The 16,250-nt window shown below is 41.8% G+C and overlaps 1 protein-coding gene across 4 annotated transcripts in view; it reads right to left on the reverse strand.

The window, feature by feature from the left end:
• TBC1D22A (TBC1 domain family member 22A) overlaps window positions 1–16,250 on the reverse strand; it is a 544,224-nt gene that overhangs the window by 354,709 nt on the left and 173,265 nt on the right. For all 4 annotated transcript variants that reach the window (XM_075857221.1, XM_075857220.1, XM_075857223.1 and 1 more), the window contains one exon: window positions 4,505–4,619. In XM_075857221.1, coding sequence (XP_075713336.1) covers window positions 4,505–4,619 — 115 coding nt within the window. The remainder of the gene's footprint in view (window positions 1–4,504; window positions 4,620–16,250) is intronic.

The raw sequence follows: 16,250 nt of genomic DNA on the forward strand, positions 1-16,250 counted from the left end.
GAATGATGGATTGAGAAAATATCAGCCCAACAAATCTACAAATAAACTACGTATAAAATTGTGGAAGCTATGCATGTAAAATCCTGGAAGCACTGAAATGTGACAAGTGGTTAACCAGAATAAAGTACAGAAGGAATACTTTACACCAATGTGTATCAGATGAACAGCACAGCCCTATGAATATGCATATACAATGTCATTAGTTGCCTCCCATTGTCTAATGGGTGTTTGATAAGTAAAAAAACAAACAAAAGGCATGAAATGTTTTATCCTACAAAATTATTAACTTAAACCATCAAACATCATCAATATACAAATTAATTAGCTAAATAAAACATCCATATGTTCTTTAATCACAGACATACAATATATGGTGAGAGTACACGTAGTGGTCATTGTATATAGAATGTAAATGGTCCATAATGAAGAAAAAAAAAAAAGATAAGAAATATTAAATAGTGCAAACAAACCCCTCTTGTATTTGGCGGGAAGATAAATACGTATTTGTGTTCACCTATGATCTTGACACAGATGCTACTGCATTAACAGTCACTTGGGTCCTACAATGCAAGTTGCTGGCAAAGTAGTTAAGACAAACTTATTTACCACATTAATTAAATGGTCTATTTAACATGGAATATCAATTCTCTAATCACATCTCAGCTGAACTTCTTATTTCAATTAACAACTCTAAAGTCTTCCAACAGAGATCCAACTGCTCTAGGATCATTAAGAACATTTTCATTATCTGTCAAATGAGGGAGTAAAAGGCAAAACCGGCAAGCACTCTCAGGAGTAGTCCTCTACCCTACTTAAGAGATGATTAGGGAGAAAGCAGCAGTAGTTCTCATTAGTTGCTAAGCAATGAATAGACCGCCAATGAAACAAGAACTGGAAACAAAGAAAAAAGGTGTTTCCATGCAAATCCAAACTCAAGGGCAGCTTGCCCTTTTCTATTAACACTAAACGTGACATTACCACACAGTGTAATCATCACAAGTCAGGGAAAGGTGGAACTGGAAAAGCATCTTCTATTAAGAGCAGCTATGCCTCCCTGCGTAAACCTTAGCGGATTTGTTCTTGGCAATTTGTATTTATTAGTTTACACCATAAACTTTATGTTAAAATCAGCAGCTGTGCTTTCCATCCTCCATATATACAAGAAGGCGCTGGTTTCCTAGAGCAAAGAGCTAACATGAGATTGGCCAGCCTTTAGCTCCTTCTTGTCTATGCCCCGTTCGGAATTGGGAGTAAAAAAAAAAATAGTACCGTTTCTCAGAAATTCATAACATAAATAGGTTAATATTGAATATTACAGTTAAAAGTAATAAGTCGTTTTAAGGAACGATGAGCAACATTGGCAGCAAATAAGGTTACAAACTGAAGACTACAGAATAGATTATTAGTACAGGGTAGTGAGGGGCCCCCACAAGTAATACCAACTTTAAATGCTATGTACACTTTTACAACCAATTTTTATTCTTTCAGAGCATCTAAAATGAAAAGACAACTTTATAAATAGTCTTACGTAAAACAAAAAAAATTGATTTCAATTATTTTTAACTAGCATGTTTCAAACAAGATACAATACAGAATTACACCCAAAACAATACACAACAAGTATCCTTCACGTCAAGTCCAAGGACCCCAGATCTCCTCCCAATTGTGCTATTGATTGATCTTTTTGCTCTTATTTTCTCATAATCTATCATTTTAGAAACAGTGTTTCTCCCTTCCAAAATGGAAGAGGGAAACTCAGCCTTCCATTTTCTTGCAATTACTAATTTTGCAATCAACAGAACTCAGAGTAAGATGAATTTGGGTTTTTGAGAACTTCATCATTACCAAGTCAGCAACGCTAATTAAGCAGTCTTGGGAAGCTCACAGCCAAGCTTTGTCGACGCCTCTTGAAGTATCAGCGACCAAAATACAGCAATATTCAGGCAATTCCAGATCAAATGCAAAAACTCTGCCAGAGGAAGATGAGTCTTAGGCCTCATGCACACGACCGTGTTTTTGCGTCCGCAATTCAACCGCAAATCCACGGGTAAATTGCGGACCCATTCATTTCTATGGGCCCATACACACTATCCGTGTTTTCACGGCTCTCCGCATGTCCGCACATCCGTGCCGCAGAAACTACGGACATGTCCTATTATGGGCCGCAAATGCGGTGCGGACATGCCAATAGAAGTCAATGGGCCCGTGGAAATTGCGGATACACCGCCGTGTGTCATCCGCAGTTTTGCGGATTTGCGGAAGTGTTGCTAGGCGACGACCGGGAATGAGTTCTGTCGTCATCATGTTTTACCTAGGCTTTTTATTTTTCATCCGCATTTTGCGGATTACATACGGATGAACTGCGGAGGACATACGGATGAACTGCGGATGACATTTCACGGAACACGGTCCTGGAATTTGCGGACCAGAAAAACACTACGGTCGTGTGCATGAGGCCTTACTTAAAAATGTACTGTTTTGTGTATAAAACGCCTATGCAGACCTATATGTCTCTACGGTTATAGAGTTTATAGGGGAATTTATTAACTTTTATACTAAAGTTTTCTGGCATAGAAAAGGCAAAAATGCCCCCAAAAAAATTTGCAGGGAAAAATGCGACTCCTGTGCTGTTTTTGCCGCTCACAACACTTTTCGAAAAAGTGGGTAGAGCTTAGTGGAAGGCGAGGAAGCCACCCCCTGCTTAACAAATTACTATAATTTACGGTAGAAAATGGCATAATTAGGGTCAGTTCACACATTGCATAAATACTGCAGATTTTCCACAATGGAATTTGTTGCGGAAAATCCGCAGCAAATACAGTAGCAGCAAAGTGTATGAGATAAAACAAATCTCATCCACACACTGCGTCAATACTTAGAGGAAAAAATGCTCTGAAATGTACCTGTGGTGCAAAATTTTATTCCGCAACATGTCAGTTGTATTTGCGTAAATGCGGTTTTGTTGCGGGTTTTCCCCATTGAATTCAACCGATCATTGACAAGTAATAAAGCGTAGGAATCCAGGTCTCCGGCTCTACTTTATTCTGCCCTCAGATAGGGCAGCATAAACCTGGTGACAGATTCCCTTTAAGGCTCTGTTCACATCTGCAGTGTGTTATCTGTTATTCTGTTTCTTCACAGGAATAGAAAAACGGGGAAAAGAGGTACACATCGATTTTAAGAGATTTTTTTTTCGACCTCATTTGAGCTCAGTGTGCCTCCGTTCCGTCAGGTTTCCGTATTTTTGCAGAAAACAATAGCTTAGTCTGCCTCACTATTTTTTCCATTCATAATAACAAAAAGCTAAGGGAAAGGAGGTTTCTTTTTCTTTTTAAATTAAAGTCAACGGATGACTGATACAAACGGAACATCGTTAGCTTGTATTCATTATTTCATTTAACGGGTCCAATTTTTCCTACTGCGCATGCGCATCACTACCTACATCACAAAATAAATCCAGAAGAAGACGGACACGTTCAAATTAGAGAATAACAGATGTCAAACAAACAAACGGAAGGTGAAGTTTCAGTTTCTTTGACGTATCCGGCCAACATGTAAAAAATTGGACGTTTACCTTCCGTATGTTTGTTTTGAGTCTAGTATTGCATCGGTTTCCGTTAAATCTGCAGATTCAGACTACACAGAGTTTGTTTGTAGACTGTAACTATGGAAGTATGGAGAATCAGGTTATCAGGTTATTGTTGGTAACTTCAGAAGTATGGAAAAATATAAGTCTTCATAGGAGATGTATAGACAAAATGGTGGAATATTTATATTTTCTTTATCTTTAACCCAAGTAATTTTATCAATGATGTAAAAATAAAGTCCCAAAGATGAAGTGAAAGATAAAAATACTGTAAAAAAAGGACATGCATTAAAAGGGGTATTCCCATCACGCACATTTATAGCATATCCATAGGACATGCACCTTTCTCTAGAACTGGGACTTCTGAACCCTGTCCTACCCTTTCTGCTGTCGCTGGTCCCCAGCCACTAAATTAGGAGGTGATCAGGTGTATGGAAACAGCCAAGCTCCCATTTTGAAGTAAATGGGAGTTAGAATATTAGCATAGCAAAGCAAGCTGAGCTGTTTCAGGAAATCGAGAGCTATGGAAACAGCTGTTTTCTTAACTCCCATTCAATTCTATATGAAAGCATAGTATACCGCGGCTCCGGCCTCAAATCAGTTGCCAGAGCTCGGTGACACTTGAAAAATGATTGCATAGGCCTATCACTGGCTTCATCGCTGATGTGCTGTTTACAGGACTACAGCAATGTGGTCAGTTATTTGCTGCCTAAGTTACTTAAGTTAGAAAAAATATAATTATTAACCAAAAAACCAAATCATTTACTATCATTTTATAAAGTATTTTGAAAAAAATGTCACCTATCTTTTCTAGAAGAGTAATATGAGAATGAGACACATTTATTTTTTGCACAATTACCCTACTGGTCTATAATATTTGAACTTAAACAAAACTAACATGTTCTAGAAGTAACTTACCAACATAGTTCCCAATAAATACAACAAAGAAGGGTGTGACAAGGTCATTTATGCCTTGAACATATCCACTGGCTGGATGTCGAATAGCCCATATAAACAAAATCCTTTCAAAGATCTGCAAAATAAAAAGTAAAAGCAATTTTAGGTACATCAGATTTCAGATACAGACAGGTATAGTGAAATAACCTTGCAAAAAAACAACAACCTACAATATAGTATGAAAAGATTACTTGCTTTAGAGTCGGGCTACACAATTGCAGCCTATAGGAATATAGCCAGGGGCGTAGCTAGGGGAGGGGGGGGGGGGGCAGCCGGGGAATATGCCCCGGGCCCAACTAAGAGGGAAGGTGGGGGGGGCACCAGGGCCGCACCGTCCATGAGGGGGTGGCAGGGCCACTGAAACCAGCCGCTGCCAACCCCTTCTGCACTATAAGCGATGAATTGCCGGGTACGTTCCGTGCCCAGTCATTCAGCGCCTTTCAACGGCTCAAGCGGCGCGATTACTTCTTTGCGCCGCTTGCGTCTATGAAAGGAGCGGATTGGCAGGGCAGAATGAATTGCCCTGTCAATCAGCGCCTTTCAACAACACTGCGTTCAACCCCAGCAGACCTGCTCAGAAGAGAGCAGGTCTGGATTGCCACCGGACAGCGCGGGAACGGGATTAAAAGGTATGTAAAGTTTTTTGTTTTTTTTAATCTTAATAAAAATGTGAGTGACATTATGTACAGGGGGGCTCTATCTACAGGGGTCGGCTCTATCTACAGAAGGGGCTATATAAATGTGTGGGCTATATATGTGGAGCACTATAGGGGGAGCTATATGTGAGGCACTATATACAGGGGTGGGATAAAAAACAGGGGTGGGCTATATGTGGAGCACTATAGGGGAGCTATGGGTGAGGCACTATATACAGGGATGAGCTATATACAGAGGTGGGCTATAACCACAGGGGGGCTATATACAGGGGTGGGCCATATGGAGCACTATAGGGGGGAGCCATATGTGAGGCACTATATACAGGGGTGTGCTATATGTGCAGCACTATTTATAGAGGGAGATATATGTAGGGCACCATCTTCAGGGGGGCTACATGTGGGGCACTATTTTCAGAGGAAGCTATATGTGGGGTAATATATGTAGAGCACTATACACAGTGGTACACAGTGTATGGTGCTATTATGATCAGAGGTGTAGTGTATGGTGCTATTATAGAGGTACAGTGTAGGGCACCATTATAATTAGAGGTATAGTGTAGGGAACAATTATAATTTGAGGTACAGTGTATGTCACTATTATAATCAGAGACAGTGTATGGTGCTAATCAGGGACAGTGTATGGTACTATTATAATTAGAGGTGCAGTGTATGGAACGATTATAATTAAATGTACAGTTTATGGTGCTATTAGAATAAGTGGTACAGTGTATGGTGCTATTATAATTAGAGGTGCAGTGTATGGTGCTATTAGAATTAGAGGAACAGTGTATGGCGCTATCATAATTATAGCTACAGTGTATGGCATTATAAGAGGTACAGTGTATGGTGCTATTATATTTAGAGGCACAGTGTCTGGCACCATGACAACATTGTCACTATATATATATATATATATATATATATATATATATATATATATATATATATATATATATGTACTGATCTTGGTTCTGGTGCTATATATATTTACTGAGCTTGGTTCTGGTGCCGTATAGATGTACTGAGCTTTGTTCTTGTGCTGTAAAGATGTACTGAGCTTTGTTCTGGTGCTGTATGTATGTACTGAGCTTGGTTCTGTAGCCATATATATGTACTCAGCTTGGTTCTGTTGCTGTATATAAAACTATCTTGCTTGTAAAATGTACAAATGGCTTTATGCTAGAGTTGCATTAAAAAAAATATGGAAAAACAAATGACACCTTATTGATTGGTAGAGAAAACAAACATGGTGAAGGGGAAGGAGAGGTCGGGAAGGAGGTTAAGCGGGGGCTCCAAACAATCTTTGCCCCGGGTGCAGTAGAACCTAGCTACGCCTCTGATATAGCTACATGTTCGGGATACCTTAATGAGATTTTCTAGCAATATATATATTATTAGGTTAAGAACTTATGCATAAGTCTCAAAACAGTGCTCCTGAGCTGACGCACGCAAGTTACACAACAGATGAAACTAAGGAAGTAGTGTGACAAGAGTGCCCAGCCTTATAGAAAAAATACATCCTTTAACCCCTTCGCGACTGCCATACAGATATATACAATCCAACTGCCGACGTATATAAACGTTGACAGCCTTGAACTAGGTTTAACCCCTTAATGACCAGCCTATTTTTCCATCGTCGCATTCCAAGAGCTATAACTTTTTTATTTTTGCGTCGACATAGCTGTATAAGGTCTTGTTTTTTGCGGGACAAGTTGTATATTTTAATAGCACCATTTTGAGGTACATATTATTTATTGATTAAGTTTTAGTAACTTTTTTTGGGGGGGGATAGAAAAAAATCAGAAATTTCGCCACACTTTTTTGCATCCTAAATCTACGCTGTTTACCGTGTGGTATAAATAACACAATAACTTTATTCAGTGGGTTGTTGTGATTGCAACAATACCAAATTTGTATAGATTTTGTATGTTTTACTACTTTTACACAGTAAAAAAGCTTTTTTTCAAAAATTATTTGTTTTTGTGTCTCCATATTTGAAGAGCCGTAACGTTTTTATTTTTTCGCCGATGCAGTTGTATGAGGGCTTTTTTTTTGCGGGAAGACTTGTAGATTTTATTGGTACCATTTTGGAGTAGATGCAACTTTTTGATCACTTTTTAATCACATTTTTTTAAAGTCAGGATTCACAGAAAACAGCAATTTTTCCGTCGTTTTTTATTTCATTTTTTACAGCTTTCACCGTGCGGGTTAAGTAATGTAATAGCTTTATGTTCGGGGTCGGTACGGACGCTGCGATACAAAATATGTGTAACTTTTTAACTTCATTTTGTTTTTTTAATAGTAAAGCAGTTTGTAAGGGGAAAAAGTGGGTTTTTCTTTTTTTTTTTCAAATTTTTCTTTTATTAACTTTATTAAACTTTTTTACTAGTCCCACTAGGGGACTTCACTATGCGATCCTCCGATCGCTATTATAATACACTGCAATACTTTTGTAGTGCAGTGTATTACTGCCTGTCCGTTTAAAACGGACAGGCATCTGCTAGGTCATGCCTGCGGCATGATCTAGCAGGCATTCATTACAGGCAGACCTGGGGGCCTTTATTAGGCCTCCGGCTGCCATGGGAGACACAGACACTCGGCGATCTTATCGCCGGGTGTCAGTGGGATGAGAGGGAGCTCTCCAAAACCACTCCGATGCGGTGCACGCTATTCAGCACCGCATCTGAGGGGTTAAACGGGTGAGATCGATACTAATATCGATCTCACCCGGCAGAGCAGGGACTCTGGCAGCTGAGAGCAGGGAGATTTGACAGCTCCCTGCTCGGTTTACTTATTCCGATGCCGCAACGTAAAAAGTCTATGGCATCGGAATAAGGCCCGTTAGTGACCGACGTAAAAAGACTATGGGCCGGTCACTAACGGGTTAATGAGTGCAGTGCTGCTTCAGTGTGAGCAGCGCTGCACTCATGTCGACCGGGGCTTTAAGGAGAACATTTCACCTGCCCGTACATGTGCAGCTAAGTGCAGAATGTAATGGGCAGGGCTGTACAAACCCTGTCTCATTATACATTTTCTTCCCATCTTTCTCCGTTATTTAGATATCGGTGCCGTTATATTTGGAGAGAGGAGAGCGTTGCGCGCATGCGCAGCTCCGCCGCGACCAAGGAATAGAAGAGAAGAATGTGAATTGTTCTTGTTCTGTTCCATGGCGGCGGGAGTATCTTCGGCAGCGGAATCGGAGCTATGTGCGCACGCTCTCACTCACTTTTCAGCTCATAGCAGACAAGGACGACAAGTTTGTGATCACTCATGAGACATTCTTCTCTGTCTTGTATGCCAACAGCTGAAGAGTGAGAGTGTGCACGCACATGCTCGCACAGCTCCGAGCTGCGCGTGCGCACGCATGCTCGCATAGCTCCGAGCTGCACACGCTCTCCTCTCTCCAGCTCCTGCTGTGACACTGTCCGTAGCGGATTGGACAGTGACACAGCGATGTTACACGCCCTCTTGCCAATTACATGCCCCATTGACAGTTCAGAGGGTTATTTAAAAATTGGGCGCCAAAATATAACGGCACCGATCTCTAAATAACTGAGGATAGGAAAAAATTTCAAGTGCCCCAGGGTTTGTGCAGCCCTGCCCATTACATGCTGCACTCAACTGCACACTGTAGATAGCGCAAAACCACCTGCAGATAGCGCCACCTAAGCTCCCTCTAGGAGACCCAACGTCTCTCCATCCCCGCTGTAAATAATGCCCCCCTGTAGATAGCAAGCCCCCCGCTGTAGATTGCATCAAACCCCTCTTCCCCTGTATATTGCACCACCCAAACTCCCACTAGGAGCGGAATCCCCAGTGTCAGATCGTGGTGTGTCAGGGATTCCGCTTTTAGAGACTGCCCCTGACGTCACTTTCGATTTGGACAGTGATGTCTGTGGCTCTCTCTAGGAGTGGAATCCCCGGCCGACACTCTAACCGGGGATTCTGCTACTGGAGAAGCCCCTGGCGTCACTATCCATATATGGACCGTGATGTCAGGGGCTACTCCTGGAGCAGAATAACCGGCCACAGCGCTGCCGATGCTGAGGCAGGAGATTCTGCTTTTAGAGTGAGCCCCTGATTTCACTGTCCATATATGAACAGAGACATCAGGGGGTCCCTCTAGGAGCGGAATCCCTGGCCAGATGGATTCCGCTCTTACAGGGGGCTACAGTGGTGCTATGTACAGGATGGTGGTGCCATCTACAGGGGGGACGGTGCAATCTACAGGGGGACGGTGCAATCTACAGGGGGGACGGCGCAATCTACAGGGGGGACGGCGCAATCTACAGGGGGGACGGCGCAATCTACAGGGGGGACGGCGCAATCTACAGGGGGGACGGCGCAATCTACAGGGGGGACGGCGCAATCTACAGGGGCGGCGCAATCAACAGGGGGATGCGCAACCTACAGGGGGGGCGGCGCAATCTACAGGGGGGGCGGCACAATCTACAGGGGCACTGTGGCATTATATGGGCACTACCTACAGGGGACACTGGCGCTATCTACATGGTCACTGTGTGGCACTACCTACAGTGGGAACTGTGGAACTATTTACAGTGGTATTGCGTTACTATCTACATGGGCACTCTGGTGTTTTCAGGTGGCTGGGACAAAAAAAAACTAACTAATAAAATTCATCTATTTTTTTAACGTCCATGAAAAACGGATGGCAGATGTCTGTGAAAAGCGGTCAGACGGCCAGGAAATGGATTCAAATTTTGAGGCACATTGATGCAAAATAGCCATGAAAAACTGGCAGCGGATCCGTTGTTAACTGCCCTTTTTTTCTCATCATGTGAATATAGCCTTATAGCCCTCTTCTCCGCTCACACCGATCCAGGGTGACGGAGAGAGAAGACGACAAATTGTTACACAGCTGTACAGTGTCTATATATACGTATACGTATATACACACACTACCGTCCCCCAGACAATTTTGTGTTTTCCATGAAAACTCACACTTATATTTATCAAATGAGTTGCAAAATTACTAGAAAATATAGTCAAGACATTGACAAGGTTAGAAATAATGATTTTTATTTGAAATAATAATTTTCTCCTTCAAACTTTGCTTTAGTCAAAGAATGCTCCATTTGCAGCAATTACAGCATTGCAGACCTTTGGCATTCTAGCTGTTAATTTGCTGAGGTAAATCGGGAGAAATTTCACCCCATGCTTCTAGAAGCCCCTCCCACAAGTTGGATTGGCTTGATGGGCACTTCTTGCGTACCATACGGTCAAGCTGCTCCCACAACAGCTCTATGGGGTTGAGATCTGGTGACTGCGCTGGCCACTCCATTACAGATAGAACACCAGCTGCCTGCTTCTTCCCTAAATAGTTCTTGCATAATTTGGAGGTGTGCTTTGGGTCATTGTCCTGTTGTACGATGTAATTGGCTCCAATCAAGCGCTGTCCACAGGGTATGGCATGGCGTTGCAAAATGGAGTGATAGCCTTCCTTATTCAAAATCCCTTTTACCTTGTACAAATCTCGCACTTTACCAGCACCAAAGCAACCCCAGACCATCACATGACCTCCACCATGCTTGACAGATGGCATCAGGCACTCTTCCAGCATCTTTTCAGTTATTCTGCGTCTCACAAATGTTCTTCTGTGTGATCCAAACACCTCAAACTTCGATTCGTCTGTCCATAACACTTTTTTCCAATCTTCCTCTGTCCAATGTCTGTGTGCTTTTGCCCATATTAATATTTTCCTTTTATTAGCCAGTCTCAGATATGGCTTTTTCTTTGCCATTCTGCCCTGAAGGCCAGCATCCCGGAGTCACCTCTTCACTGTAGACGTTGACACTGGCGTTTTGCGGGTACTATTTAATGAAGCTGCCAGTTGAGGACCTGTGAGGTGTCTATTTCTCAAACTAGAGACTCTAATGTACTTGTCTTGTTGCTCAGTTGTGCAGTGGGGCCTCCCACTTCTCTTTCTACTCTGGTTAGAGCCTGTTTGTGCTGTCCTCTGAAGGGAGTAGTACACACCGTTGTAGGAAATCTTCAGTTTCTTGGCAATTTCTCGCATGGAATAGCCTTGATTTCTAAGAACAAGAATAGACTGTCGAGTTTCACATGAAAGCTGTCTTTTTCTAGCCATTTTGAGAGTTTAATCGAACCTACAAATGTAATGCTCCAGATTCTCAACTAGCTCAGAGGAAGGTCAGTTTTATAGCTCCTCTAAACAGCAAAACTGTTTACAGCGGTGCTAACATAATTGCACAAGGGTTTTCAAGTGTTTCCTAATCATCCATTAGCCTTCTAACACAGTTAGCAAACACAATGTACCATTAGAACACTGGAGTGATGGTTGCTGGAAATGGGCCTCTATACACCTATGTAGATATTGCATTAAAAACCAGACGTTTGCAGCTAGAATAGTCATTTAGCACATTAACAATGTATAGAGTGTATTTCTGATTAATTTATTGTTATCTTCATTGAAAAAAACTGTGCTTTTCTTGCAAAAAGAAGGAAATTTCTAAGGCATTTTCGGCCGGTTTTTAACGGTTTCCGCGTCAAAAAAACTCGTAAAAAAACTCCATGCGAGCATACCCTTATAATTCAGAATTGATTTATATAAATATTTAAAAATGTTTTCAAAACCAGACAACCAGACAACCCCTTCAGGACGCATCCTGTTTTGCCCTTGTGGCACAGCCATTTTTGAAAATCGGACATGTGTCACTTTATGTGATAATAACTTGGGAATGCTTTTACCTATCCAAGTGACTCTGAGATTATTTTCACGTGACATATTGTACTTTATTACCTTTTATTTTTCTAGGATGTTACAAGGCTTAGAACTTTAGTAGCAATTTCTCACATTTTTAAGAAAATGTCAAAAGTCTATTTTTACAGATACCAGTCTAGTTCTGAAGTGGTTTTAAGGGCTTTATATATTAGAATCCCCCAATAAATCACCCCATTTTAAAAACTGCACCCCTTTAATTATTCAAAACAGCATTCAGAAAGTATCTTAACCGTTTAGGCGTTTCACAGGAAATAAAGCAAAGTAGAGGGGAAATGTACAAATTTATTTTTTTTTTGCCGAAATTCATTTGTAATAAAAAAAAATTCTGCAACAGAAGGTTTTACCAGAGAAACGCAACTCAATATTTATTTCCCAGGTCCTGCAGTTTTTAGGAATATCCCACATGTGGCCCTAGTGTGCTAATGGACCGAAACACCGGCCTCAGAAGCAAAAGAGCACCTACAGGATTTTGGGGCCTGCTTATTTTTAGATTATATTTTAGGCACCATCCCGGGTTTGAAGAGTTCTTGTGGTGCCAAAACAGTGGAAACTCCTTAAAAGTGACCCAATTTTGGAAACTAGACCCTCAAGGAATTTATCTAGGGGTATAGTTAGAACTTTGACCCCATGTAATGATGGGGTAGGGAGACAGACAGGTGATCCCTAATCTACCCGCCACTCAGTCCCTGCCCACTTGCAACGACCCGTCCTTGGCGACGGGGTACAACTGGGCGACGGTCCCTACGCTCAGTAAGTGCACGACAGACAAACAGACAAGGGTACACAGAAGCTAGGGAAAACGGGGCAGCTGCCCACGGAGACACCGTGAGCAACGAGAGTAGTGAACGAGCCGAGTCAAACCAGGAGTGTACGAGGTACAGAACGCTGAGAAGGAGAGTGGTCAGTAAGCCAAGGTCAATAACAAGCAGAGGATCAGTAGTTCAAGCAGCAGCAGAGCCAGGAAACAAGCAGAGCAGAATCACAGGCAAAGGAGGAACAGGATAGGCAGGTATAAATAGACAGTGGGCGGGAGCTAGCTCCGTCTGGCCAGGCTGTGATAGGCTCTCCCACTCCTAAGCCTGCCATCCTGAGTGGTGGAAGATGGAGTCAGTCTCACAGACATAGGAGCAGGTGAAGACTGATTACCCACGGGCGTCGACACAGAAGCTGTGTCTGGCAGATCCTTTACACCCCACAGGTATTTTGCTATATTTATTGGAGTTAGTCTGTGAAAATGAAAATCTACTTTTTTTTCTGAAAACACATAGAAATTTGTAATATTTACAAGGAATAAAGAAGAAAATGCACCCCAACATTTGTAAAGCATCTTCTCCTGATTACGGAAATACCCCATATGTGGTAATAAACTGATGTTTGGACTCACAGCAGTGCTCAGTAGGGAAGGAGCGCCATTTGGATTTTGGAGCGCAGATTTTGCTGGATTGGTTTTTAGTGCAATGTCGCGATTGCAACGACCTGGAGGGAACAAAACAGTGGAAATACCCCAAAAGTGACCCCGTTTGGGAAACTACACCCCTCAAGGAATTTTTCTAGGGGTATTTATGCCACACAGGTTTTTTTTTGCAGAATTTAGTAGAATTAGGACGTGAAAATGAATATAAGCATTTGCGTCCACTAAAATGTTGAATTTTTTCATTTTCACAAGGGATAAAGGAGAAAAAGTCGCCCTAAATTTGTAACGCAATCTCTCCCGAGTATGACAATACCCCACATGTGGTAATAATTTATTTTTTTAATTGAAATTAATTAACCTTCGCAGGACTGATCCTTTTTTGCTTTTCTATTTTAGTTTTTCACTCCACGCCTTCCAAACGCCATACATTTTTTATTTTTCCATGAATAGAGCCGGTGTGAGGGCTTATTTTTTTTGCGGGAAGAGTTGTAGTTTCTATTGACACCATTTAAAGTACCACATATTGTACTGGGAAAACGAAAATAAAATTCTTTACGGGGTGAAATTGGAAACAACTGTGATTTCTCCATTGCTTTTTCGGTTTCGCTTTTACCACTTTCACCGTGCAGTAAAAACGACAACTTAACTTTATTCTGCGGGTCAATACAATTATGGTGATAGCAAATGTATATATTTTTCTACTTTTACAAAGAAAAAACTATTTGTTAAAAAAAAAAAAATCGTTTTGTATCAACATATTCCAAGAGCCATAACTTTTTTATTTTTTGGTCGACAGAGGTGTGAAGGCTTATTTTTGGCGGGACGAGCTGTAGTTTTTATTGGTACCATTTTTTTGGTACATACAACTTTTTGATCACTTTTTATTACATTTTATTTAGAGCTTTGGTGACCAAAAAACAGTGATTTTGGCGTTTTAAATTATTTCTTTCTTATGGCGTTCATAATGAGCTATAAATGACAATTTTACTTTATTCTGCGGTTCAGTCCGATTACGGCGATACCATATGAATATAGTTTTTTTATGTTTTGCAGCGTTTGCACAATAAAATCACTTCTTTATAAAATAATTTATTTTCTGTGTCACCATATTCTGAGAGCGTTTTTTTTTTTGTTTTTTTTTCCAGCCAAAAAAGCGGCGTAAGGGCTTGTTTTTTGCAGGACAGGTTGTAGTTTTTATTGGTACTATTTTCAGGTACATGCAACTTTTTGATCACTTTTTATTCTATATTTTGGGAGGGGTGGTGACCAAAAAAATAGTGATTCTGGCATTGTTTTTAGTTTGTTTTTTATGCGGCGTTCACAGTGCGGTAAAAATAACATTATAGTTTTATAGATTGGGTCGTTACGAACGCGGTGATACCAAATGTGTGTACTGCTTTTTTAACGTTTTCATTTTTATTAACTTTTATCTTTACTTTTTACACTTTCCTTTTTTACCTGAAGCTCTGATTGTTGCTAGAATACATTACACTACCTAGGTAGTGTAATGTATTACAACTGTCAGTGTGACGTCACAGTCACTCTGACAGTTAGTCCACGAGGACCAGCTAGATGCTGGTCCTCATAGGCGTCCATACATGGTTGACCCGGAGGCCGTTGTCTGGCCCCCCGGGTGCCATCACAAGCATCAGCAGCCCCCACAATTGCTTGGGGGCTGCTGATGTGCTACAAACCCCCTAAATGGGGAGATTGCAATCGAGCTCCGCATTTAACGGGTTAATTGCCAAAATCAGGGACAGCTGACGTCCCGGTTCCCGATGCACATGGTCACAGACACTGTCACCGACAGTGTGCAACGCGAACGGCAGTGACGTCCTGTCACTCTGACAGGAAGTCTATCAGGAGGCTGGTCCTGATGGGTTTTCCGTACATGGCAGACACGGAGGCCATTACTTGGATTCCGGGAGCCATGCTAGCCATCTGCAAACCTCACGATTTCATTATGAGTTCTGCCGATGTGCTAGAAACCCCTAAAATGTGGTGATTGCAATCGATCACCGAATGTAAGAGGTTAATCACCGAAATCAGCGGAAATAAGCCGCTGATCGGCAGCAGTGGAGTGTCAGCTGTCAGGGACAGCTGGCCTCCCGGTTCACGGTGCATACTATTGCCGACAGTGTGCATCGGGAACTTCGCAGTAACTGTACGTCCCTGTGCGCTTAGACACTGGCCACCCGGACGTACAGTTGCATCGTGGTGTCGCCTAGGGGTTAAGTACACAAATAGTTTTGGATCAGAACCTTCCTCAAAACTAATTCATATTCAGATGATACTAGGATTAGGATACAGATTGTGAAAATAACAGTCTATTTTGTAAAAAAAAAAATACAGTGTCTACCAAGTTGTTAAAAAAACAATATAATTGAATTGTGGTGCAAGTATAAGGGTATGTTCACACGCACTAATTACGGACGTAATTCGGGCGTTTTTGCCCCGAATTACGTCCGAAAATAGCGCCTCAATAGCGCTGACAAACATCTGCCCATTGAAAGCAATGGGCAGACGTTTGTCTGTTCACACGAGGCGTAATTTACGCGCCGCTGTCACTTCTTTGGCTGTAATTGGAGCAGTTATTCATGGACTCTAATGAATAGCAGCGCCAATTACGTCCGTAATGGACGCGGCGTTCAAGCGCCTGCACATGGCGTTACGGCTGAAATTACGGGGATGTTTTCAGGCTGAAACATCCCCGTAATTTCAGCCGTTACGGACGCCCTCGTGTGAACATACCCTAAACATTTATGAAGGCTTTATCCATATTGAAAATGGCAGCACGGTAACCAAAAGAACTAAAAGTCAGAAAATCAGCCTTAAACACGTAAGCGTAAACTTTTTTGTGCTGTTTGAACAGTG

Source organism: Rhinoderma darwinii, chromosome 3, assembly GCF_050947455.1.
Source record: "Rhinoderma darwinii isolate aRhiDar2 chromosome 3, aRhiDar2.hap1, whole genome shotgun sequence".
In the NCBI taxonomy this organism is placed as follows: Eukaryota; Metazoa; Chordata; class Amphibia; order Anura; family Rhinodermatidae; genus Rhinoderma; species Rhinoderma darwinii.